At 53.4% G+C, this 23,806-nt stretch overlaps 1 protein-coding gene across 2 annotated transcripts; it reads right to left on the bottom strand.

Moving 5' to 3' along the window:
• Positions 1–563: 563 nt before the first annotated feature.
• Positions 564–23,799, bottom strand: AIF1L (allograft inflammatory factor 1 like). 2 transcript variants are annotated; one of them, XM_082400849.1, is made up of 6 exons: positions 23,637–23,796; positions 23,384–23,445; positions 12,126–12,192; positions 9,440–9,481; positions 6,973–7,135; positions 564–3,367 (listed from the first exon to the last, which is right to left on the bottom strand). In XM_082400849.1, exons 1-6 carry the CDS (start codon positions 23,665–23,667, stop codon positions 3,280–3,282), a joined length of 453 nt encoding a protein of 150 aa, XP_082256975.1. In that variant the 5' UTR covers positions 23,668–23,796; the 3' UTR covers positions 564–3,279. The 2 variants fall into 2 exon arrangements, with proteins under 2 accessions (XP_082256975.1, XP_082256976.1); XM_082400850.1 differs by lacking the exon at positions 9,440–9,481 and having other exon boundaries at positions 23,637–23,799.
• Positions 23,800–23,806: the final 7 nt, after the last annotated feature.

Here is a 23,806-nt window from a genome sequence, read left to right as displayed (position 1 = left end):
GCTGAAAGGGGATATTAAAGGGCCCCAGCGATCAGCTTTGTTTACTCGTTGGAGTAACAAGCCTGGAAACTGCGCAAAACACTGCGCAAAGACATCCTAGTCACCTAGGGGTTATCATTGCCATTTAATTGATGAGGCAACTGGAAGCACAGAGAAGTTAAGAAAATTCCCCAATGCCCCTCAGTCAGAAAGTGGTGAAGGCTGGATTAGAATTCAGCCTTGCTGATTGCTGGCTATTACACAGTCCTACGTAGAGATTTTTGTAGTGGAATTATATTATAAATGCTCTAGGACAGAGATTCTTAACTTGGAGCCCATGGGTCAGCTCCAGGAGGGGGGGCTGTATTCTGCCACTTACTGTTTGGTTTTCAGCAAACTGCTTATCTGCTCCAAGCCTGCTTCTCATTTATCAAACTAGGATTATATAATAGAACCTTACTCATGGGGTTGCTGTGAGGAGTAAAGGCACACAGGACACATTCAGTCGTGTCACTATATCAGCTAGCTCTTCTGAATTTGCTGACCCCGGAACCACCCCCAAAATACACCAGTCAAGGCGTTGATAAGTTTGTCTGTTTTATTTCCAGTCCAGTACCACACACACTCAACACACACACGCACACACATACCGCATCCACTTGAACTTGCCCGACACACTCCTTCCTTTTGAATGGCAGGGACAGAGCCATACTCGGCAGTCCCCAAGCTGCTGGTTACATTAGTTAGATTTGGTCTTTCAGAAAGAAGACAGTTGAACTTCTAGAAGCTGAGCCCTTAGCCAGAGAAGTAAGAGTCCTAGAGCTAATAGCCACAACCTGAAATACGTGCAGACCACCCCCCCCCTTTCCAGGGATCACTCTTGAGACCCTCTCCCTCTGGAAGTTGAATTCCAAATGATGAAGGAGCTGGTAGAGTTTCCCAGGACACTCCCCATCCAATGAGAGAACTCTTTCCTGCCCTTTCTAGAAGCTGGGGACACACCCACTTGCTCTCCTCCCTTAAGAAGTTTTCCTGCAGTCTTGTAAAGTGTGTATCCCGCTGAAATAAGCCTGGTTGGTTCTGTCCTCCTGTCTGAGTGAGGTACAGATACACTGACTATGATGGGTAGTCAAGGAAGGCATTACCTTGCTCAAAGGTCTCAGCCTGTCCCAGAAAGGAGAGGCAGTGGGAAGGGGTGGAGACAGGCAGTTGCTCACCTAAGGATCTCAGGGGGAAAAAAAAGGCAGGGGAGGGAGTGGGGGTGAGATTTTACATTTACAGGGTGGAATATTTTGCTGGGGTTTAAACTTCAACTAGGCTTATGCATCTGAAGTACCTTCTTAGGCTGAAGATCAGCCTGTCATGGCCAAATAGTCTTGTTCCTGAACTGGTCGAGACCAGTGGATTAACCCAACCTGGCCGTTTCCCCATCCCTTACCTGCTCCACTCCCTCCAGCTGCTGTAAAGTCAGCTCCTTGGGTCCTTGATTACGGGTGAGAGGAGCCACAGGGAGCTCCCACGGCTCCAGCGCCCCCCATAGCTCTCCGCTTCAGGTTTGCGAAGGCTCCTCCAAGACCCTTGCCCAGTGCTGGGCCCAGTTAGGCCCCCAGGATTGCCATGCAGGCACCTAATATCCTCCTCTTTCCTAACATTCATCGCCTGGGTCTGACTTCCCCACTAGACTCTAAATTCCATGAGTCTGTCCATTTCACTACTGGGTTCTTAGCTCTTGGCCCATAACAGGTGGTTAATAAACATGTTCAATGGATGAGTGCATCTAAGTCCTGAGCGGGCAGGGGAAGGGACTCCAGAATACAGGTAGGGTCAAGGCTGGGGTCCCTGCTGATGCTACCTCGGAGGCACTGGGAAGGGTGAATCCTGGCCCAGGGCCTTGCCCAAGGGTTGACCTAAGAGACTGCCCCTCTCCGCCCCTTCCTTTGTTTTCATCACTGATTGAGGCAGCCCAGAGCAGAGATGAGGCATGGGCAGGGCATCTGAACATCTGGGCCCCAGTCCAGATCTTCCATCTCCAGATTAACCCCTGACTTTGGGCAAGGCACTTAATCCCTGTGGGTCACCACAGTTTTCTCACCTGTGAACTGAGAGGCCTGGCCCAGCTAACCTACAGGGTGGATCAGGGCTCTAAAACCCTAGTCCATAATAAAAAACCCAGGTGATCCCAATCTAATCCCCAAGCTCAAGGTTTTGAGTGATTTGGAAACAGAATGATGAATTAGAGAGACATGGGACATGGCACATGTCAGGACAACGTGGGGGGACTTAAAGCTTATAATAGGTTGTAAATAAATACCTGTTGAATGACGGAGTGAGTGAATGAATGAATGAATGAATGGTGTAAGGAGGGTGTGAAGGCAAATGGGGAAGCAGAGTCAGGTTTCAAGCAGATTGGGATCAGAAAGGCAACCTATTTCTCAGCTCCTGGCTTAACAGTGGTGCTGCCTCTCTTTGCCATGAACGTTTAAGTCCTCATCCTCCTATCCTGTTGCCCTCAACATCCTCCCTAAAAGGTGGGACTAGACTGAGCTGAATCCTCTCCCCCAAGGCCCCTGGATCCCCTCTGCCTCTGAAGCCCAGCAAGGGTCAGGGGGAGCTGCACCCTTCCTCTGAGCTGCCTGTAAAGGTGTGGCCAGGGGGCAAGGCTAGAGGATTCCTCTGGAACCTTCTTGAAGGGCTCAAATTCCCAAGTCCCTCTCCTTCTCTCCTTCTGTCACCTCACTAAGGATAAGACGAAGTGTGGACTGAGAGGGGACCAGCTGAGGAGGTGGGACATTGCGTGGCCACATCCTGGCCTACCCAAGAGCACTGGAACCACAGAGCTGTCCGAGGATACCCTAATGAGGCCCTGCAGCCTTATCCTGACTCCAGGGTCTTCTGAAAGGGGCTGAGGGCCTCACCAGGGCCAGGCCAGGGTACCAGGACTTAGCTCAAGTGACCTGGAAGGATGAACAGTACCGCCTTCAAGTGCGGGAATCACAGGCTTCTAGTCTCCCTGTCCTGGCCCTGCCCCCTCTGGTTTTTGGTTTAATGTCAGCCCTTCTGCACAGGGAGGGGAGACGCAGGGAAAAAGAGAAGGAGGAGATCTGGACTCCCCAACCCAGAGCCCCTTTAAGGCAGATAACTTGTGCTATACAAAGAGATCACTGACTCTGCTGATGACAAAACAAACGCACAACGACCAAACAGAACAAATAAGACACATCGCAATGAGTCAAGAAGGGCAGTGAGATCAGGAGGGAGGAATAGGAGTGGGGAGGGCGGGGAAGGTCCAGGCGGGGGTCCTCAGGGCAGGCTGGCAATGTCTCTCTCTGGAGGGGGGCCAACTGGCTTGGGACTGCTCTCGTTGGCTTTTCCTTCAAACATCATGACTCTGGTTCAGGAACGGAGAAAAAAAAGAAAACACAAAACAGGATTAGGACTCCTTTCCTCGTCCAGGGAAAGATCATCCCAGCCCTCACGTCTGCAGGGTCCTCCACAGAATGCCCTTGCATCCACTCTCCAGCAAGATTTTCCCAGAAGCCCATGCGGCAACTCCACGGAGGGGGCTGCTAGTCCCATTGTACAGAGGAGAAAACGGAGACACAAAGGGGCAATGAGACTCATCAGAGTCACACAGGCAGCCCGAGGCAGGATGACACTCACTCGAGACCTCAGACTTCTAGGTCATGCGCCTTCCCCTGAGCACACTGCCTGGAGGAAGCAGAGCTCGGCTGGGCCATGGCTCTGCTCAAAACCCCTTCAGATCTTCAAAAACCTCCCACTACTCTGACAGTAAAATCTGGGCAGCAGAAGAGGATGGGGGTTCAAAGTATAGCCTCTGGAGGGAAACTGCCTGGATTTGAATCCCAGCCCTACTCCTTCCCAGCTGGTGAGTCCTGCAAGACACTCAACCCCACCGATGCTCAATGTTTCCAACTGAAAGTGAGGATGCCAAAAGCGCTTGCATCCTGGAGCTGTTGCAAGTGACAGTGCCCTTCTCCCTCTGTACTCCCTCCCTGGGTGGGCTCCTTCAGTCCCCGGCTTTAAATCCCATCCAACGTGTGATAGTCGGGCTTCCCTGGTGGCGCAGGGGTTAAGAACCTGCCTGCTAATGCAGGGGACATGGGTTCGAGCCCTGGTCCGGGAAGATCCCACATGCCGCGGAGCAGCTAAGCCCGTGCGCCACAACGACCGAGGCTGCGCTCTAGAGCCCGCGAGCCACAACTACTGAGCCCACGTGCCACAACTACTGAAGCCCACACGCCTAGAACCTGTGCTCTGAAACAAGAGAAGCCACTGCAATGAGAAGCCCGCGCACCGCAACGAAGAGTAGCCCCCGCTCACCGCAACTAGAGAAAGCTCACGTGCAGCAACGAAGACCCAACACAGCCAATAAATAAATTAATTTACAAATAAAATTAAAAAACAACAACAACAAAGTGTGATAGTCCACAACGGCTTACCTCTGAGCTCCAGATCTGCACAGCCAGCTCCCTCCTCAACCTCTCCCCTTGCGTGTCTAGGGGCTCTTCCAATTCAATACATCAAAACTGAGCTCAATTCCCACCTTCCCCCCCTGCTCTTTTCTCAAAGCAAACAGCACCATCACTCAGTTAACTCAGACCCCAGACCTTACAACCATCAGACTCCTTGTTTTCCTTTAAACCTGGAAACAACCCTTCTAGCTCTACCTCCAAAATCACTCCCAACTCTGACAGCCCCGCCTCCACTACAGCCTCTCCAGGCGGAGAGACTCATTTCTGACTTACACAAGTGCACGAGCCTCCTACCGGCCTGCCTGCTGCCACTCTTGTCCCCACTGCAGTCGGAGGGGGCCTTTTAAAAGTCAGCTCCTAGCTTAGAGTACTCCAATGGCATCCCTCCGCGGTAGTACAAAATGCTAAATCAACTGTGGCCTACAAAGCCCCACATCACCTGGCCCTTGCCCATCTCTGCAGACTCATCCTTCACTCACTGCACTCCAGGCACACTGGCCTCTGTGCTATTCCTTGAGCATAAAAGCACAGTTCTGCCACAGGGCCTCCGCACTTGCCGCTTCCTCTGCCTGGAATGCTTTCCCCTAGATATTCATTCACATGGCTCATTTCTTCACATCTCCCTTGCGCAGAAGGTCAAATGTCACCTTCTCAATGAGATCCTCTCTGCCCACTATCCCGCCCCTCTCTATTCCTCTTGCCCACTTTATTTTTCTTTGTATTGCACTATTGCAATCTGGTGTTTTGGTCTTTTGTTTGTTTTTGTCTGTCTCTTTCCATTAGAATGTAAGCAATTCATGTGTCCCCAGCACCGAGCGTAATTCCTGGCACATAGGTGGTGCTTAATAAATATTTGCTGAATGAATGAATGATAAATCTAAGGAGTCAATATGCGGACTAGATGTATCAAATTGGAAGTGCCCAATACATAGTAAATGTCCACTGAATCTTAGGTGTGGTTTTTTTTTTTTTTTTTTTGGGAAAGGCTAGCTGGCTCTTTGTGACTTGTTGTCCATAGGTTTGATTTCTTAACCTTGAGGAGCTTAAAGGCTTAGGTGTTTTGTTTTGTTTTTTTAATTAATTTATTTATTTATTTTATTTTTGGCTGTGTTGGGTCTTCGTTTCTGTGCGAGGGCTTTCTCTAATTGTGGCAAGTGGAGGCCACTCTTCATCGCGGTGCACGGGCCTCTCACCATCGTGGCCTCTCTTGTTGCGGAGCACAGGCTCCAGGCGCGCAGGCTCAGTAGTTGTGGCTCACGGGCCCAGTTGCTCCGTGGCATGTGGGATCTTCCCAGACCAGGGCTCGAACCCGTGTCCCCTGCATTAGCAGGCAGATTCTCAACCACTGCGCCACCAGGGAAGCCCTTAGGTGTGGTTTTTAATAGCATCATCACTCTTATTGCTACCACCTGGCCTCTCGGGTGCAGCATGATCTGACCTGGACGGTTTTCCCACCACACCTCCTGCCCATACCTCCCTACAATAAACACTCCGACCAGACCAGCCTGAACCGTGGGCTTACCAGCAGGTCACCCCGCTTCCCCCTTTGTAAAATGAGACAGGTATATTTTACATTGGTACATTTGAAGAAGTTAATCTTACAGATACACACCACTATATATAAAATAGACAAACAACAAGGATTTACTGTGTAGCACAGGGAACTACATTCAGTATCTTGTAATAAGCTATAATGGAAAAGAATCTGAAAAAAACATGCATATGTATAACTGAATCACTTTGCTGTACACCTGAAACTAACACAATATCGTAAATCAACTATACTTCAGTTTTTTTAAGAAAAAGTTAATCTTATCTCATAAAAGCCAAGTGAGTGTCCCTTACAGCTTGAACACATACCATGGGACTCTCCAAGGAATTTCTCTGCTGCTCTCCAGTGGGGAAGTACCCGCAAAGTGTGATTTTGGCCACCATACACTAGGTGTTTGCCATCAGCCAGGTACTGGGCTAGACTCTTCATATGTATTATCTCATGAACCCTCAGGACAACACTTCATGCAAGATATTTATGACCATCTCTGTCTTATAGGTGAAGGAAAGTAATTTGCCCAAGGTCGTTTCAGTAGCAAGAAACAGCATCAAAGTTTGAACGATACCTCCCTTTAGAGCCGGCTTTTGACTCTGTTATGCTCACAACAACCCCATGGGGTGGTGGAGTCACCCTACAAACAAGGAAGCTGAGGCTCAGAAGGTTTCAGCAGTGCATTTATCATCGTCGTCACCATCACAGTCGGCCACTTGCCGAGCACTGATTCTACCAGAGGTTCTGCTACAGGCTCATTTTGCCTGCAAGGTACATATTAACGTGACCATTTGACAAATAAGAAAATCACGTTCATCGAAATTAAGCATCTTGCCCAGCAGATCACATAGTGAATTACCTCCTGGCTAGGGACTGGCTGAGGTGCCCGAGCCAGGAGCCACTCCACACACTATGACTCTGTCTCCAGAGGTCCCAGGAGAGGTGGGAGGTACTCACAGCTTGAGGACCGCCGACCGTTTCCCCAGCATCATGTTCACAAAGTCTCGGTAGGAGATGGTGTCGCTGACCCCGCCCGTCACCTCCGAGATCATCTTCTTCATCTCCAGGTGGGTCTTGGGGACCCCAAGCTTCTCCATCATCCTCTTTAAAGACATCAGGTCTGTCGGAGGAAAAGCAGAGCCGTTAAGTGGAGACAGGGGGCTGGGCTGAGTGGGGAAGCTCCCCTCTGGCACCCCCGTGCCCAGAACAAGCCCGGCAGGAGAGCCCATCCCTGGAGACTGCAGTCAACAGCTTTTCTCCTCCAGGGAGAATGAGCCCATCACATCTTCCCTGCTCTCTGCGGAGGCAGTACGGACTAGTGGTTAGGGACCTGGGCTTCTAAAGTCAGACAGACTTGGGTTGGAACCCAGCTCTGCTATTCTTGGCTGTGGGACCTGGGGCAAACTACTTAACCTCTCTGAGCCCCTACTCCCATCAGTGGTAAGATGGGTTGATGGGATCATCTGGAGTGAGGATGCACCAGAAGCACCTGGCACACAGCAGGTGCCCAGGAACAAAGCCTCTCTTCTTCATTCTGTTGTTCTCTCTGCTGCTGCCTGAGGTTCAGGTGACCGTGAGCCTGCTGTTCCAGCTACCCGGGAAGTCACGGCCCAGTGAGGTGGGGTCAGGGAGTCGGCCTGACCCAGGCATCAGGAGTTACTTTCCAGGGCGCGGTGGCAGCTTCTCCCCACCTGCCACTCCCACCCTGCGGTCCTGGGCTCCACCTCGCTGGAAGGGAGAGGATGCCAAGAATATCCCGCAGAGCAGGAAAGCCAACAAAAGAACAAAATTCAAGAAAAACAAGGGAGGCACCAAAGTCACTCCACTCTGAGGAGTTGCTGCCTCTGACCTCCTGGCTCCCAAGATCTGAGGCAATTTCCTTCAGATTGTTCCGTGAACAATGGGTCAGGTCAGCAAAGGACAGCGGGAGTGCGGGTGGGGCAGGGGGCCAATTTTAGGGTCAGGGGAGTAGTGGGCCAGCTCACCGGAGAGGCAGGGCCGGCACGACTGGTGCCAGACCCTTAGGTGCCAGGATGTCCAGGACATTTCAAAGAAAGCTGGGCAATGTTCTACAGGAAGAAGTGAAAGGTCTCCTACAGGCTGCTGGCCAGACTCTAAATTGGCAAGACCTTTCTGGAAGGCAATTTGGCAAGATGCTTCAAAAGCCTTTGACCCAGAAGGTCTAATTCCTGAGATTTACTCTAAAGAATTAATCAGCAATGTGGACAATGATTGATGTACAAAGACGTTCTTCACAGGATTATCAATAAGAGTTAAAACCAGACATCACTGAAATGGGTGATACTAAGGCATTGGCTGAATAAATTATAGTCTGTCCCCAAATGGAATATCATGCAGCCATTAATTATATTTTTTTAAAAGAAGAATTATATGTCAAAATACTAACAATATATTGTAAAAAATTTTTAAAGGAGGTTCTAAAATGGTATCGAACAGTGTTTGTGATTAGAACAAAGAATGGAAGGATATAAACCAAAATCTTTATCACAGTTATTTTTGGGAGGTGGGATTGTGGTGATGTATTTTTGTCTTTGTGCTTTGCTGTGATTTCCAAAACGTTTTATGATGACGATGTATTCATTTGATAACCCCCTCCTTTTTTTTTTTTTTAAGAAAAAAAGAGATAAAAATATTCAAAAAGGAGAAAAATGTGAGAAGACAGAGGAGGCAGAGAAATGCTGGAGGGAGAACCCACTCGGAAACCACAGGCTGGGATCTGGGCCCTGGCTGGCACTTAATGACCACATGCCCCAAGCAAGTCCTTTCACCTTTCTGAGCCTCGGTTTCCTCATCTGTACAATGGGAACAATTAAACTGGCCTTGACTGTGTCATAACACTACTGGTGAAGGTCAAGGTATGGTCATGAACATAAGTGCCATGGAAAAGGTGTTTGTCACCCCTAGCGCCTGGACGGCAGGACACAATAAAGGTCTGCTGGAAGAGAGGACCAATGTCCATGGAAGCCCCTTGTCAACTGCAGGACAGTGTTCAAATGGAAGGACAGGCTTGGGGACAAAGGAAATGCCAGCCCCCTGGGCCAGGGCGGCAACAGCCTGAGCATCTCCAGCCCTGGGCTGGGTGGCACCTCTATCCTGAGTCCTGGGAGCACCTGGGGTGGGAGGCTGGGGTGTGGGCAGGGAGCTGGGGTCGGGGGGAGGGAAGCAGTGGGGAGAGGAGTTTGGGGGGCAGGGGATCCAGGGTGAAAGGCAGACAAGTTCAAGGCCAGCTTGGCTCGCCTGGCCCATCGGGGAAGCTTCAGTCGGTGCTTGTCACCCTCAAAATAGAGCCCCAGGCCGCTCAGCCATGCAGGTGAGTCAGTGGGGTTCTCTGGACGCCCACACCCCCTACCCACGGAGCACTCTCCCCCACCCCACCCCCCGGCTCACCCAAGGCCTCACTCACCAATCTCGCCCTCATTGTTCAGGTCAAACTCCATGTACTTCTCTGGAAATCACAGAGCAAAAACTGGCATTAACTGGGAAGCAGGGTTGCCCCCTGCAGGGTCCCAGTGACTCCCTTGAGGGCAGTTGGCTGGGTCCCCAGTGTGCCCACACCATCCTCCTCACCCCACGTCGGGGTCTTGACACAAGTCCCGTCATTCCTCTGGGGAAAACCATTGTCTCTGGGAAAAGGGCTTGCCCACCTGCATCACTTGCTCACAGGCACCATGGAGAAAGGTGCCCGGGGGCCACTCTGACCCTGTACCAAGAAGGGCAGCGGCTTCCTCCCAGGTCCCCAGTGTGGGCTGGCTGCATCCGAATCGGCTGTAAAGTGACTGGAATAAATTCCCGGCCCTGGAGATGCAGATTCGCAGGATTTGGGAAGCAGACTTGGGAGGCAGAAATTGGTGTGTTTTCAGAGTATCTCAGGTGATTCAGATGGGCAGCTGGGTGTGAGAACCCCCAGTTTAAGAAGTCTCTGTAGTTCTGAACTTTTGGTGGGGGGGTCATGGCTACCACTGAGAATCTGATGCTCTCTCTGGAGAAATGCCCACGGACCTGCCCTTGACTACAAAGTGGCACATACAGTGCCCGGGGCACAGAGACCCTCCCAGCAAACCTCACCTACAGACTTTGAGTTAAACCTACCTGATCAAGGGGTCAGAGCAACGAGCTTGGTGTCTCCTGACAAGGCAGTGGGTGCAAACAAGTCGTGTGGCCTTGGGTAGCCACAGGGTCTATTCCGCACCGGCAGCCAGCACGAGAAAGCCAAGGTGCTCCCAGTGACCCTTGAGCCCAGGCTTGCCACCCCTCTGCCTGGTATGTTCCTCCCAGGCATTCTCAGGGCCCCTCCTCATGCCTTCAGGGCCCCCCAGCCTTTTTAACTGGGCACCGTCAGTCGCCCCCGCAAAGCACCTGCTACCATCTGACACACTTTCTACTTCCTTGCTCTCTCTTCACCACCCCTCCCCCACTAGGACACGGGCTCCTTTGGCCAGGGGCCGTCTTGTGTGTTCTCCGTTGTGTACCCAGGCCCCAAATGGCCTGGTGCCTAGTAAGGCTCATTTGGAGATCAAATGAGTGAATGATTTGAAACCTCCGTAGTCCCTTTGCTTCCAAGGTAACCTCCTGTGGTCCCAGGATGGACCCTTATCCTACAGCCCAATGAGGACGAGGAGAATGGTCGTTAGACCCCTGGGACCTCTGTCCCTCCTCTCAGAGTCACCTCTGAAGAGTGACCCTATTGGTGTCCAGAGAGAAGGGAATGGACCGGCTCCTCCTCCTTTGCACTGGGGGGGGAGGGGGAGGGGCAGAGGGATGGGGGAGGGGAACCAGCCCGGGGTGGGCGTGTCTTTGTTCTAGTTCTTTTTTCTTTTCTTCTCTTCTCTTATTCTTTCTTTCCCTTTCTTTCTTTCTTTCTTTCTTTTTCTAGTTCTTTTCTTTCCTTCCATCTTTCTTTCCCTCTCTTTCTCTTTCTCTCTCTCTCTTTCTTTCTTTCCCTTTCTTTCTTTCTTTTTCTAGTTCTTTTCTTTCCTTCCGTCTTTCTTTCCCTCTCTTTCTCTTTCTCTCTCTCTCTTTCTTTCTTTCTCTTCCTTCCTCCCTCCCTCCCTCTCTTCTCCCTTCCTTCCTTCCTATGTAAAAAGCACCATTGTGTAACGGTCACAAGCAGGGGCTTTGGAGTGAGACCAATATGGGTACAAGCCCCAACTCTGCCATAGGTGAGCTGTGTGACCCCAGGCAAATGACCCCACCTCTCTGAGCCTGAGTTTCTTCATCTGTAAACTAAAGCTCGCACCATCTCCCTCCTGGCTGGATTGGGATGAGGCAGGAAGATCGCAACCCTGAACACAAGGTCAGCGCTCAACAGATGCTTAGCCATTGGTGTCCTGCCTAAGGATGGCTACGTGATACGCGGTCTGAGGAGCACCGGCAGGTTCCTTGCCCGGGAGCAGGGAGGACGTCCACGCTGCCAAGGCTCTGGGGCGGCAGGGGGGACGCAGACTGGAGGGTGTGGGATGTGGTCCCCCAGCGCGCCCAGGGCTCCCGCAGCGCCAGTGCATCTCTCGGACAGGAAAGGTGGGTCTGTCCCACTCCTTATGTGCACAGCTCCTCTCCTTTCGAGCCGCTGGCTGAGAACCAAGCGCCAGGGCCCGGAACAGAAGGACCTTTATGCCGCCCCCTCCCCGCGCGGACTCCCGGGCCCTGTTTTCTTTTCATCCTGTGCTGCCGAGATTCAATGGGCAGAAACTCTGCCCCCTGCCCCACTGTGGTGACACAAACGTCCATTCTCTGCAGGGGCTCCCAAGATGCTCCACCGCGCAGGGGGAGAGACAAGGGCTGCTACAAAGAGCTGATTGTGTGCTGGGGCCCCGGGAGCGAGCAGGGCCTGGGCAGGGGCGGGCAGGAGCCAACCTGAGCCCTGCTGGGCAGCAGAAGGGAGGGAAGGGCAGGGCAGGCCGGGGCCCGCAGGCGAGGGGCGAGGGGGCTGTGCCCCCGGGCTGGGCACCCCGTCTCACAGCCCCCCTCGGGAAGAGGGGTATTGTGGATGCAACACGGGTGCAGCCTGGCCCTGTGGGTGAGGATTTGTATAAGGGGTGGAGGGGCCCACCCAGCTCTCCTGGGGGGGTGGGCAGCCAGCCCCAGCTCACCTTTAAAGGCTGCAAGTTTTTCCGGCAGGTTCTCTTCATCACTGTACTTCTGGTCACAGAGGAACTCCTACAGAGGAGAGAGGACATCACTGAGCAAGGGGTCAGCAGGCAGAACTCACCAACACACAGGCCCACTGCCCGTTGCCTCCTCTCCCGCCAGGTGGCTGGGCTTGGCCGTGCAGGGCAGTGTTAGCCCTGGCCTCCTGTCAACCCCCAGAGGCAGATCGGTACAATCCACCCCGTGGGTAGGAAGTTTGCTCAGCAGCTGGGGGTGGGGCCCAGAGGTTCCGCTGTAGAAGACTAAACACCTTCAGTCAACCTCTGAATTACGGGTGCAGGGACCTGGGCTTCCCCCTAGGGCACCCCGGCTCCAAGATCCATGAAGCCATGAGCAACCAAAGACAAGTGACTTGGCTCTGGCATTAACTTCTTAGGTATGTGACCCTGAGCAAACTGATCCCTCTTTGAATCTCTATTGCTTTATCTGCCAAATGGGTAGAACTATCATAGCTTCTTCTTGCATGAGAATCCAAGGAGAGTGTATATATCAATCTTAGCAGCTCAATAAACAGCAAATGCTATATTATTATTATTAGTCTCTCTCCAGTCAGAAACTAACTGTCCATTGCTTGAGAGGTCACTTACCCTCTCACCTGTGTCCTCACCTGTAAAACAGGGCCCACCTTCCCCTCAGATGCTTGGAGAGACTCAAATGAGTCTTTTCAGGACCAGATGGAGCTGGGAGGAGATGGGAAGGGACTAACAACAGCGCCCAGAATGAAGCACTCACCCACATGGTCGCTCCGGATCTCCCAGTGGGCCCAAGAGGTAGCAACCATTATTACTCCCATTTTACAGATGAGGAAACTGAGGCTCACAGAGCCAGAACTTCAAGTCAGCTCTGTCTGACTTTAGAGCCTGCATCTATCTTTAACCCTGACAATTAAAGATGGGCAGTGAGCAGGTATTCATCCGGCTTTAAAACAAAAAACTGACAATTAGCCCTTGCTAGGCTGGGCGCAGTGGCCAGGTATCTTACTTGCCTTGTTGCTAATCTTTAAGCGTCCCTAGAACCTGCATTCAGATGAGGAAACAGAGGGTGTATTCCCATCCTGGCACCAGAGTCCACAGATCCCCTCTACTTCCCTGGACCTTGCTTTCCTCATTGAGTCAACTGGACACGGCTGTGACTCCTTCATTCCTTCAACAGCTTTTGAGGGACCACAGTATACACTGCTCTGTCCTAGGCATCCAGAGAGCGGGTGAGACCAAGGTGAATAAGACAAGGTCCTTATCCTAAAGGATAACTTTAGGATAAATTTAAATTTTATCCTAAAATTACAGGAAGTCTCTGTTTAAAATTATGTTAGGGACTTCCCTGGCGGCCCAGTGGTTAAGGCTGCACACTTCCTCTGCAGGGGACATGGGTTCGTTCCCTGGTCAGGGAACTAAGATCCTGCATGCCACGCGGCACGGCCAAAATAAATAAATAAATAAATAAAATAAAATAAAACAAAACAAAACAAAATGATGTTAAATGTTATCTAGGTCTAACTAACACACAGTTTGAAGGCCCCTTCTGCCCCTCCCTAATCCAATTTATTTTCCTTCCCAGAGGTAATCATTATGCTGAACTTGGGGTTTCTACCATTCTCTTGAATGTCTTTCCTATTATGACTAGGCCAACTACTATTGCAAAAAGACATCTTATAAGTTAATTTTGAGGGGTTTAAAAAAATTCTAATTCTAAATTTTGGAACATTCCATACAAATATGTACTTGTAGTTCAATAAATGATCTCTTAAATGAAAAAAAAATTTATCTGGGTCAATCACTCAATGTTTCTAAATTCCTGCCGTCATTTCCCACTAAATGATGACCAAGTCTGTACTTACATATCTCCTAGGACAGGGAACTCACTACCTCTCCAGTCACTGTAAATGGAATGTAGAATGGGAGAATGACAAGAACCTAAGTGAGGATAAAGCCCTCTGGGTTTGGATCCTCAGCCTCCTCCTTACTAGCTGTCAAATGGGCTCACGGGTACCCACCTCCTCAGGCGCCTACCCCTCAATCGAGACAACCCGCTGCGGGCAGTTAGCACGTGGCTCGAGCGTCCGTGCTCAGTAAACAATAGGTACAATTCCATGTGGGGTAGAATCTGATCCCTTCCAGGGTTCAAGTTCCTCCACACTAACTCAGCACCCTTTGACTGAGTAGAAGGAACCCCTCGCCAATGTGGCTTCCCTCGCTGGGTCAGGGGGCCTCTGATAGCCCCCTTGCTTTTGGCAGGCACTATGTTATCCCATTCAATCCTCACAGCCACTGTTACTTGATTTTACAGGTGAGAACAGGAGGACCAGAGAGCTAATAACACGTCCAGGGTCCCCAGGCCCTGGGGAAGCTCAGGGTTGGTTTGGAACCTGTGTCCATCAGACTCCAGGGCACATGCCTCCAGCAGTTGAGCAAGTGGAGGGCAGCTCCAGGGCCCATGGGGTCCAGCTGGCTTGGCCACAGCCTCACTCAGAGCCTCATTACCGTGTGCCATGCACAGCCCTGCCTGCACTTAGCTCCACGGAGCTGGAACCTTCCCCTGCAGCCTGGGAGGCTGCCCTCCTGTCGGCTGGCTCTGTCTGTCCTTCCCTTCCTCTTGGCTTCCCCTCACAGGTCTTCTCCACTGAGGCCCCCACCCCCATTCTCTGACCAAAAGTAGGACAATTAACTCTTGTCTGTGACCCTGAGCAACCCAGGCACCTCCTGGGGTCACAGATCCCATATCTGTCCAAAGGAGGTACAAATTGGCCAATGGTTCCCAGACTCTGGGGTAAAGCAGAAAGAAACATTTCCAAAAAAAGGTGGGGGAAGGTGCTAATATTGGGCTTCCAAGATTTTATTTTGCCAAGTAAAGACTTTAAATAATGACCATGGACTGTTGCCACGAGTTCAGGAAAGGATATTTCGTAAAAGTAGGAACTTCACAATCTCTGAATTTTTAAGTGGAACCCATTTAGCCTACGTTCAACTCACCACATTGTCCCTATGTTCTCTTCACTTCACCACATTAGGAACTGGAAAGCCTTCCTGGGGAGGCACAAGAACACAGGTAAGGCTCAACATCTGGGAACCTCTGGGGAAAGACCTGGGGGGGTCCTCCAAATTCTCAGGCTCTGGTTGACCAGAAATCCCGCACCAGCCTGGAGCCTGTCTGTAATATACACTGATCACCTCTAGGGATGCAGACAGATTGGGTTCGAGGGGTAGGACATGGTCCTGGGTCTTGGAGACAAATCAGACACAGACAAAGACAGACAAGAGCTCAGCCTAAACCGCAGGGTGCTTAATAGCCACACCCCTCCTTGGACCTGACCCCGGGACCATGCTCTCGGCAGCCCCAGGGCTTCCAGGATTATTGTCTTTTCGCTGATGAAGCCGGTTTTCTCCTTAGCACAATCACCAACTAACATGGTATTTCATTTTTGTCCCCAACTCCCCACCCCTCTCCACCAGGGTGGGTGCCTCAGCCACCCTGACCTCCCTTCTACGCCTCTCCCATGCCAGGCGTGCTCCCACCATGGGACCTTTGCTCCAGCTGTGTCCCCTGCCTGGAGCGCACATATCTGCATGTCACCTCCTTCAAGTCTTTACTCAACTGTCACCATCTCAATGAGGCCAGCCCCATCCACTCTGCCCACTGGAGTCCCCTCCTCCACTTCCAATCCACCTCCTTAAGATAACACCTTTTATTCCATGATGAGTCATCTCCTAACACAGTTTACAGTGTAATTGCTTATTAAGGGTGTTGTCCATTATCTGTCTCCCCCTGCTGGGTTCTACATAGTAGGTGCTCAATAAATATTTGCAGGGAGGGTCCATGAATTGAGACTCAGAAAGGATGAACAACTTGCTCATCAAGGCAGCACAGCTCACAGGCGGCTGAGCTGGGATTAAGCTCCACGGCAGAGGCTGCTTGGGTTCCCTCCCTGCAGAGAGCTGGGGAGTAGAAGTGACCCAAGAAAGTGGGTGTTGGAAGGATGCTGAGAGGAGGCAGGTCCTTGGTCACAGGACACATCCAGGAGGATGTGTTTACTGTCTCTGCCCCACGGATGCCTAGCACCCGGCAGTGCCCAGCGTACAGTAGGTGCTCAATAAACATTACTGAATGAATGGAGAAGACGGCCGTTCAGCCCAGAATGACTTTCTCCACTCTCAGCCCTGCAATGGAAAGGCAGCTTTGCAAATGCACGCGTATGTGTATGACAGAGGCTGGAGAGGCCTCAGAGATTGGAATCACGTATTTCCTTAGAGCCAACAGTGACAAATGCTTGAGCCACAGAGTGACCGGGGGTGGGAGAAGCAGCTGACCCGTTCACGTGTGGGTCGGCAGCCCTCGCTGACCCAGGGCTTGGGGCAGCTGTGTGGACCAGGGGGCCGGGGAGGCAGGAAGGCAGGTGGCAGGAACAGGAGTTCCACTGGCTGGGCTGCCGGCTCCCACCCCACCTCCGAGCTTTGGATTCCTGGTTCCTGCTCATGCACAGCCCACAGCTTCCTCCCTCCAGGGGTCCTCCCCCCATATCCTAGCTCAGCCTCGGGGCACAGCCATGCCCACTGGGCGGGTACCTTGTACCCACCCCACTCCAGCCTCCAGCCCCGCCCCGCCCTGCCCTAACTCTGGGCCCCCAGGCAGAGGAGATGGAGCTAGAAGTCACTCCAGATGTTTGGAAGAAAAACAAAAACAGAAACAAAAGGAGGGCAAACTGGAGCCAGAATGCCTAGGTCCAAGCATACTTAGTGCTGTGTGAAAATGACTTCATTTACCTGTGCCTCAGTATCCTCATCTGTAGGAAAGATAAAAATATTAACCACACAGGTTTGTCCTGAGAATTACAGTATGTAAGTAAACATATCTCAAGTGCTTAACACAGTGCCTGGCACTTAGTAAATGTTAAATAAATGTTAGCCATTTATTATTATTTTTGGCTAACATCTATATACATTCAGTCCACTTACAACCCACAGCTCATCATCCAGACCATCATCGACTATTAAATAGATTAGGAAGGAAACCCCTCCCCTAACTTAGGCTGGTTATGGTCGCTCTTTCTCCTTTTTGGGTATTCCCATTTGACAGATGGGACAACTGAGGCCCAGAGAGGTTGCTCAACTTACTCAAGATCACAACGTTTTCACAATTCAAGGCCTATCTCCCTTCACCATCCCAGCTCCCTCCCTGCACCAAACATGGCCTGGCCACAGGTTTCTGGGCAAAGAAAGTCAATACTGGGAGTTACCTTTCCTCTTGGGCAGCTACAGAAAGATGTTATTCCAGAGGCCAGGGAACCACTTTATAGCCCTCTAGGGGCATGGGGCTGTGTGCAGATGGTTTATTCTAGCCCCATCCCCTCTCTCACTCCAACCCACTGTCCCAAAAGACAAGTTTTTCAGGCTGTAGAAACTGCTGTCAGGGCCTCCAGGTAAGAGGGATGCAGGGGTCCCCTGGGCTCTGAGAGTGGCAAGTCTAGAGGCCTCGGTGGCCTGGTCAGTCCCTGGCAAAGAACCAGGAAATGCAAGCAGGGAGGAGCCTGGGGTTGAAAACAGGAAGCTCTGAACCAGGCAGTCACTTCTCAAGCCAGTGTCCACAGGCCAGGCCCAGGGAGGCGGCAGAGCTGTTCCAACATCCACCCAGACACAGAACCCAGAAGGGACTCAGAGCATCCAGCTTGTTCTCTTTGTTCAACAGCTGGGGAAACTGAGGCCCAGAGGGCAAGGTCTTGATTAAACCATCCTTCCTCTAGGCAAGTACAGGGCGTGCAAGGCAGAGGGACGGGGCAGGGAGGTTGACTTGGGTTGCCGGGGTTCAAATCCCAGCTCCAGCACTTACTAGCTCTGTGGCCCTGGGCAACCTGCGTTACCACTCTGGGCCTTAGTTTCCTCATCTGCAAAATGGAATCATAAAGATAGAACCTCCTCACTGGGTTGGTGTAAAGATTAAATGAGCGAACTGCAAAGAAAGAGCCTGGCTCCTAGTATACTTACTAACGGTTAGCAATTATCATCGTGCGTTTGGATCGCCCAAACTCAAGCCACACCAAGAGACAAATGTGAGCAGGGGAAGGGCAGAGAAGAGACCCACCCACAACTTTCTTTGTCCCCTACTGTGCCACGAAGTCCTCCTGGTGAGTCTTGACCCTCTGGTCATTCCTCCTCAAGGGCAAACTTTGCTTTGTCCTTGGATACCTGGCTGAACTGGCCGTAACTGGCCATCCACAGAGGACAGAGTGCACCCATCTCAGCCCTGAGGGACGGTGCCTGCCGCTGCGCGGGCTCACTGCTGCTTCTCTTGGCCATCTACAACCTCCGATGCACATCAGAGACTCCCCCCACCCCCTGAGAGCCCCGTCCAAGTGCTCATGACCAGGAGGGGTTATTTCCCCAACCAGCAGAGGTTGGCAGCCCCTGCTGTGTCCTGGCCTCCAGACCTTTGCCACCTGCCCAACGCCCACCCTGACTTAACTCTCTTTCTGGGCTGGTACCTCTAGCACCTGCTCCTGGATGCTTGCTCCTGGCCCTCCAGGCTTGCCTTTATGAATTAGCCGCAGCAGAATTTTAGGGCTGGCAGATAGCACCATCTTGGAGGCCATCCAAAGGGCTGGTGGCTGAAGCCTTGGGAGAAAACCCCAAGGACAAGCGGCACGATGCCCGGCCGTGCAGCCTGGCTTCTGATGCAGCCCACAGGCTCTTAAAGGGCCAGTGCCAGGCCATAGATGCCCGGCCTGGTGCCTGGCGTGTAGCAGGAGCCTGTAACGTGCACCCACAAGGACAGCAGGCTCACATTCCGCACGGCAGCTCTGGGGCCTCATCCGGACTCTGTGTCCTCGCCAATAGATGGGGCAGCTGGAGAAAAACACCCCCACTGACTACACAAATGAAGCAGACCCTGCAGAAATTCCATCTCCAGCTTCCTGCGACACGGCCACACCGAGGTCGAGACTGGTTGGACCTGCGGGGACACTGAATCCTCAGACGCTCACGTGGCTCCTTATCACCATCTCCTTTATAATATATTAAGGAAGAACAAGAGAGACGGGTGCCCGGCGATGCCAGCTGGGCACATTCACCTGGGCAGGGTGGCACTGCCAGTACACAGGAAAAGAGACACACCTGTGTAGTGCCTGGGTCAGGTCTCAGAGGTCCCCCGCTGCTGGGGGAGGGGCTGGGGACAAGCCTCACCCCAGGCAGAGATACCCAGCCTGCCGTACCCAGTTCTTTCCAGCACAGGTGCCACGTGGGTTCTGAAATAACCATCAGGCACTGAAATGCTACAGGGAATGCTGAGTGCCCTTCATTCGACCCAGGATGGCTGAGAGGGCAGGACAGTAGCCAGAGATCCTTATCCACATAAGCAAGAGAGGCCAGTGTCACAGCGAGGCCACAGCCACCTGGTGGACAGGGGCCAGGGCGGGCCAGGGGCAGCGTCTGGAGACAGAATCCCGGCTGTGTCACTTCCTGGCTGGGTGACTTTGGGCGGGTGACTTCACCTGGCTGAGCCTCTGTTTCCTCATCTGTAAAATGGGAGGCTTAGTAATCCTTGTCTCATGGGGATGTTTACAGACTCTTGCTGGGCATCTATCTAATCAAGTGTTCCATTGAGAGGAGTCAGTGAGATGATTTATGTCAAGTGCCAGGCCCGGAGCAAAGGCACCACTCATGCTATTTTGTTAAAGATCCTGGCCTCTGGCCAGTGCAAGCCACAGCTCTCACCATCCTCCAGGCTCCTCCTGCTCCATCCCAAGGCTAAGGGCACTCTGAGGGGCACCCACCCGGCCCCACAGCTTCCCTCTGTCCCTGTAGGAAGCTGGAGGGAATTTGTCCCGTTGCCATGTAAGGCCGGCTCTGGCTGGCCCAGGGTCACCTGCCATGCCATCAGGGCGCAGGGAATGTCAGCTATGTGGGGGAGTAGGAGGCGCGCGCTGGTCCGGCCCGCTCCAGTGGTGCAGAGCGCGCGCAGGCACACGCGCGAGCGTGCGCGCGCACACACACACAGCACGGAGGTGGGGTGGGCACACACAGAGGAGCCCCAATCAAGCTCAGAAATGGAGAGAAGAGGCTGGGTTCAAGTGTGGCTGTTTAAACCCAGGCAATCTACTCAGGCCCTCTGACTCTCGTCTCCTGAAAAATGGGAACAGACACTCGCAGGGTTGGGGTGAGCATCCGACGAGATAATGTCTGAAGCATGCCTGGCACACGCCAAGTGCTCAGAAAATGAGAGCAAAATCTAGAGCGAAACCCCAAAAAAGTGCATTTTCATACAGTTCCACCGGGACCTTTAGGTCCACCCAAGTCCCCTTCTATTTTGACTCCTGAATCCCTTATAAGAACACTAGCCAAGACTGAGCTACCCCACTGCCCTCTGGAAGCTGGCCCATCCCAGTGGGGAGAAAGGCCCCAGAGGAACTGTTGGCCCAGAGAAGCCTCCAGAGCTCACAGCCAGGCTGGGCTCTGCCCCAGGCAGCAGCCACCGCGGTGCCCAAGCACATACAGTGAGTCATGAAGCCCCATCCATCACGCTTTCTGGCTTCCACGGGACCACTGGGGCAGCTGTTCAGCCCAGCCCCCCAGAAGGCCCCCTCCAGTGGGGCAGTGAAGCTGCACCCCAAAGGCAGGCAATCTGGACTGCCAATGTGGTTCCCCCCAGAATCCATCCACCCAAGGGAACTTCCACCATGGCCATGGCCGTGGGTGAAACCGACTCAGACCCTCAAACACAGCGACTCCCTGAAGAGTCTGCAAGGAGCTTCAGTCTGTTCATCTCCTCTGATCGTTGTAGGGACTTAGAGCAGAGCAGGGGTCTCTGCTCCCATTTCAGGCAGGGGAAGATAAGGTTCTGCCAGACAAAGGGGTCTGGTCCAGGCTGAGCAGCCAGTCTACCTCAGACCTTGCCCCTGGGTTTCCACTCCCGCACCTTTAAGTCCCAAACAAACCAATGATAGCGATCAAGACAGCAGCCAGCTCTCCTGTGTAGTTTACATAGATTATCTCAGCTGCAAAATCACAACAAACCTACTACCATCATCTCAAGTGGCTTACCAAGGTCCCAGAGCACCCCCCTCTGCCCATGACTCTAAACTATGGTGGGGCCACCCTGACCTGCTGTGGTGGGAAGCAGCTCAAGCTTCTGGTTTGTTCCTGGAGCCTCCTTCCTCCGGGAGCCCAGAGCCTGGGTCTCAGCAACCTGACAGTAGCCCGGGCTCACACGGTGGATCTCAGAATAGCATCCAGTCAGGGAAAGGTCGCTAGACTGGAAGCTCTGCCACTGGCTTCGGTGTGGCCTTGGCCAGCTGCTTGCCCTCTCTGGGCGTTGGGGTCCCGAGGTGGTTGGACACAGCCCCCTCTTGTTCACCTTCCCCAATCTCAGCGCTGTCCAGACCAGCCCCTGAGAGCCACAGCCCCTCCCCTTCCTGAGCCAAGCCAGTACACCTCCCAAAACAGCCCTGTGGCCTCACCTCCACACCCCACCTAATCCCCCCATCCCCCCAAGGGCAGGGTTGGCATGGAAAGTCCCACAAACTCTCAGCTCCTCTGGTCTGTCCAACTACAATCTCCTCTCCCCCATCTCCAGCTGTCTCTGGCTCGGGGTCCTCTGGCTGTGGGTGGATTCAACTGGCTTGGAACCCAGCCGGCTGAGTGGCCCAAGGGGCTGTATGAGGTCAGGGTTCCAGGCTCCTGTCCAGAGGGCAAAAGCAGCCAAGACCAAGGCTGAGCTGGCTGCAGAGTCAACTGTGGGGGAGCCCAGCAGCCTGGACCCCTGAGAGCCCCAGCCACACGTCCAGGCTCCCTTTCCGCTGTGCTCAAGATGGCACTAGGAGGCCAGATGAGGATGGCGATGAGGAGGCCAGAGTTTACCTGGAGGGACCCTGGGGTCCCCAGAACCCTCCATGGGATTCCTGCGGCCAGTGGAATGAAACCAGGTAGGCTGCCTAGCTCTAGGCAGTCCAAGGAAATCAAGGAGGGAATAAAGACGGCAAGCCCCTGGCGAGAGTTATACTACAACCGTGCTGCAGCCCGTGGACCCACCTCCACATGGATTCCACCAGGACCCTGCTGACCCTCACCTGCTTTCCACTTTGGGACTCTGAGCTGGGTGCCCAGGAGCCCGGGGGAGCCTGCAGGGGAAACGTCCAGCCTTGTTTCAGTGGGCATGATTCTGCAACCAGTGAGAAGGAAACCTGGAGACATCCTCCTCAAGAAGTAATCCTAGTTCCATCCATGGAGGTCTTCTCTTGTGCCAGATGCTGGACCAATCACATTACATGCCTTCCCTCATGGAGCCCTTACGGTGACCCCGGCTCTGTGATGAGAGGTCCTTGCTGGGGACCACAGAGCTGGTACCTAATGGAGACCAGATCTGAGCCCAGGTCTTGCTGTGCTGCCTTTGAGTTTTGGCCAATCCAGGCAGGCCCTAACAGTTTTCCTTATCTTCTAGAATTTAAATGGTGTTTAAGCAAAGGTCTAAAACGTCCCATTGTGTGCCTGTCAACAGCCGGAAGGATTTCTTTTTAGAAATCCACTAGGATCAGGATGAAAAGCACCAAGTCTCTAAGGCAACCTTTCCTAAAAGCCTGAGTGAGAAGGAGTTGTGTGTGTGTGTGTGTGTGTGTGTGTGTGTGTGTGTGTGTGTTGGGGCGGGGGATCGGGGGGGGGGCGGGGGGAGGCAGGAGGCCAACCTTTTTTGGGTGGAGAGAGCACGGGCCTGTGAATCTGGAGCCCAGGGTTCTAACTGCAGCCTGACCCAGACTTGCTGTGCAATCTAGGTTCAGCCACCTCGCCTCTCTGAGCCTCTCTTCCTTCCCTCGCTGTAAAAGTGGGAATTACTCGAGACATCAGGGGTCCCTTCCAGCGCCAAGTCCCTGCAGCTGGTCCCAGGCCGGCTCCTGGGGAGCCCAGGGCCGGTGGGCCGGGCTGGCATCAGAGCTCCTGGGAGAGCCCTACCTCCCTAGTCTATGAGTAACAACTTGCAACCCGAGACCAGAGGGCGGTGGACGGGGTGGAGGGGGACCTACCTGGAGGCACAGGGAAGGGGCTGGAGGAAAGAAATCGGGGGAAGCCCGGGTGAAGGAGAGGAAGGGGGCTTGATTTTGCGGCAGGCACAGCCGCGCAGACGGAGGTGGGACCCGCGGAGCGCTGGGAGCTTTAGGGCCGACTCGCCAGCTGCCCTCGGAGGCGGCGGGGCTGGAAAAGAGAAGGCGGCGGCGCGCGCTTACCCGGTTGATCTCGGCCAGCCTCCTCTCCTGCCGGGCTTTGAGCAAACCGAACGCTTTCCCTCCTGGAGGAGACAAAGAGGCGGCCGGGGAAGCGGGGGTCTCCCCCGGGCCGCGCGCCCTCGGCCCGCGCCCGCTTCCCGCGCGCGGCAGACCCCACCGACCGCCCCGTGCGCACAGGTGGCGGGCGGGGGACACCGGGTGTGGGCAGGGGCGCGGGACAGCGTGGGGACAGCGTGGGGACAGCGGCGCCTACCTTGGAACCTGTTGCTGAGCGCGACCGACATGGTGAGCACCGGGCTTCCGCCGGCTCGGGGCTTCGCGACCGCGGCGAGGACTAGGAGGAGGGGCGGGCGCCTGGTCCGAGCTCGCGCGGCGTGTGGCGGCGGGACCGCGGGGCGGAGGGATGGCGCGGGCGGCCGGACA

Source organism: Balaenoptera borealis, assembly GCF_965194805.1.
Source record: "Balaenoptera borealis genome assembly, chromosome: 8".
In the NCBI taxonomy this organism is placed as follows: domain Eukaryota; kingdom Metazoa; phylum Chordata; class Mammalia; order Artiodactyla; family Balaenopteridae; genus Balaenoptera; species Balaenoptera borealis.
The sequence above is the reverse complement of the archived record's forward strand: the minus strand, read 5'-3'. Positions and strand labels throughout refer to the sequence as shown.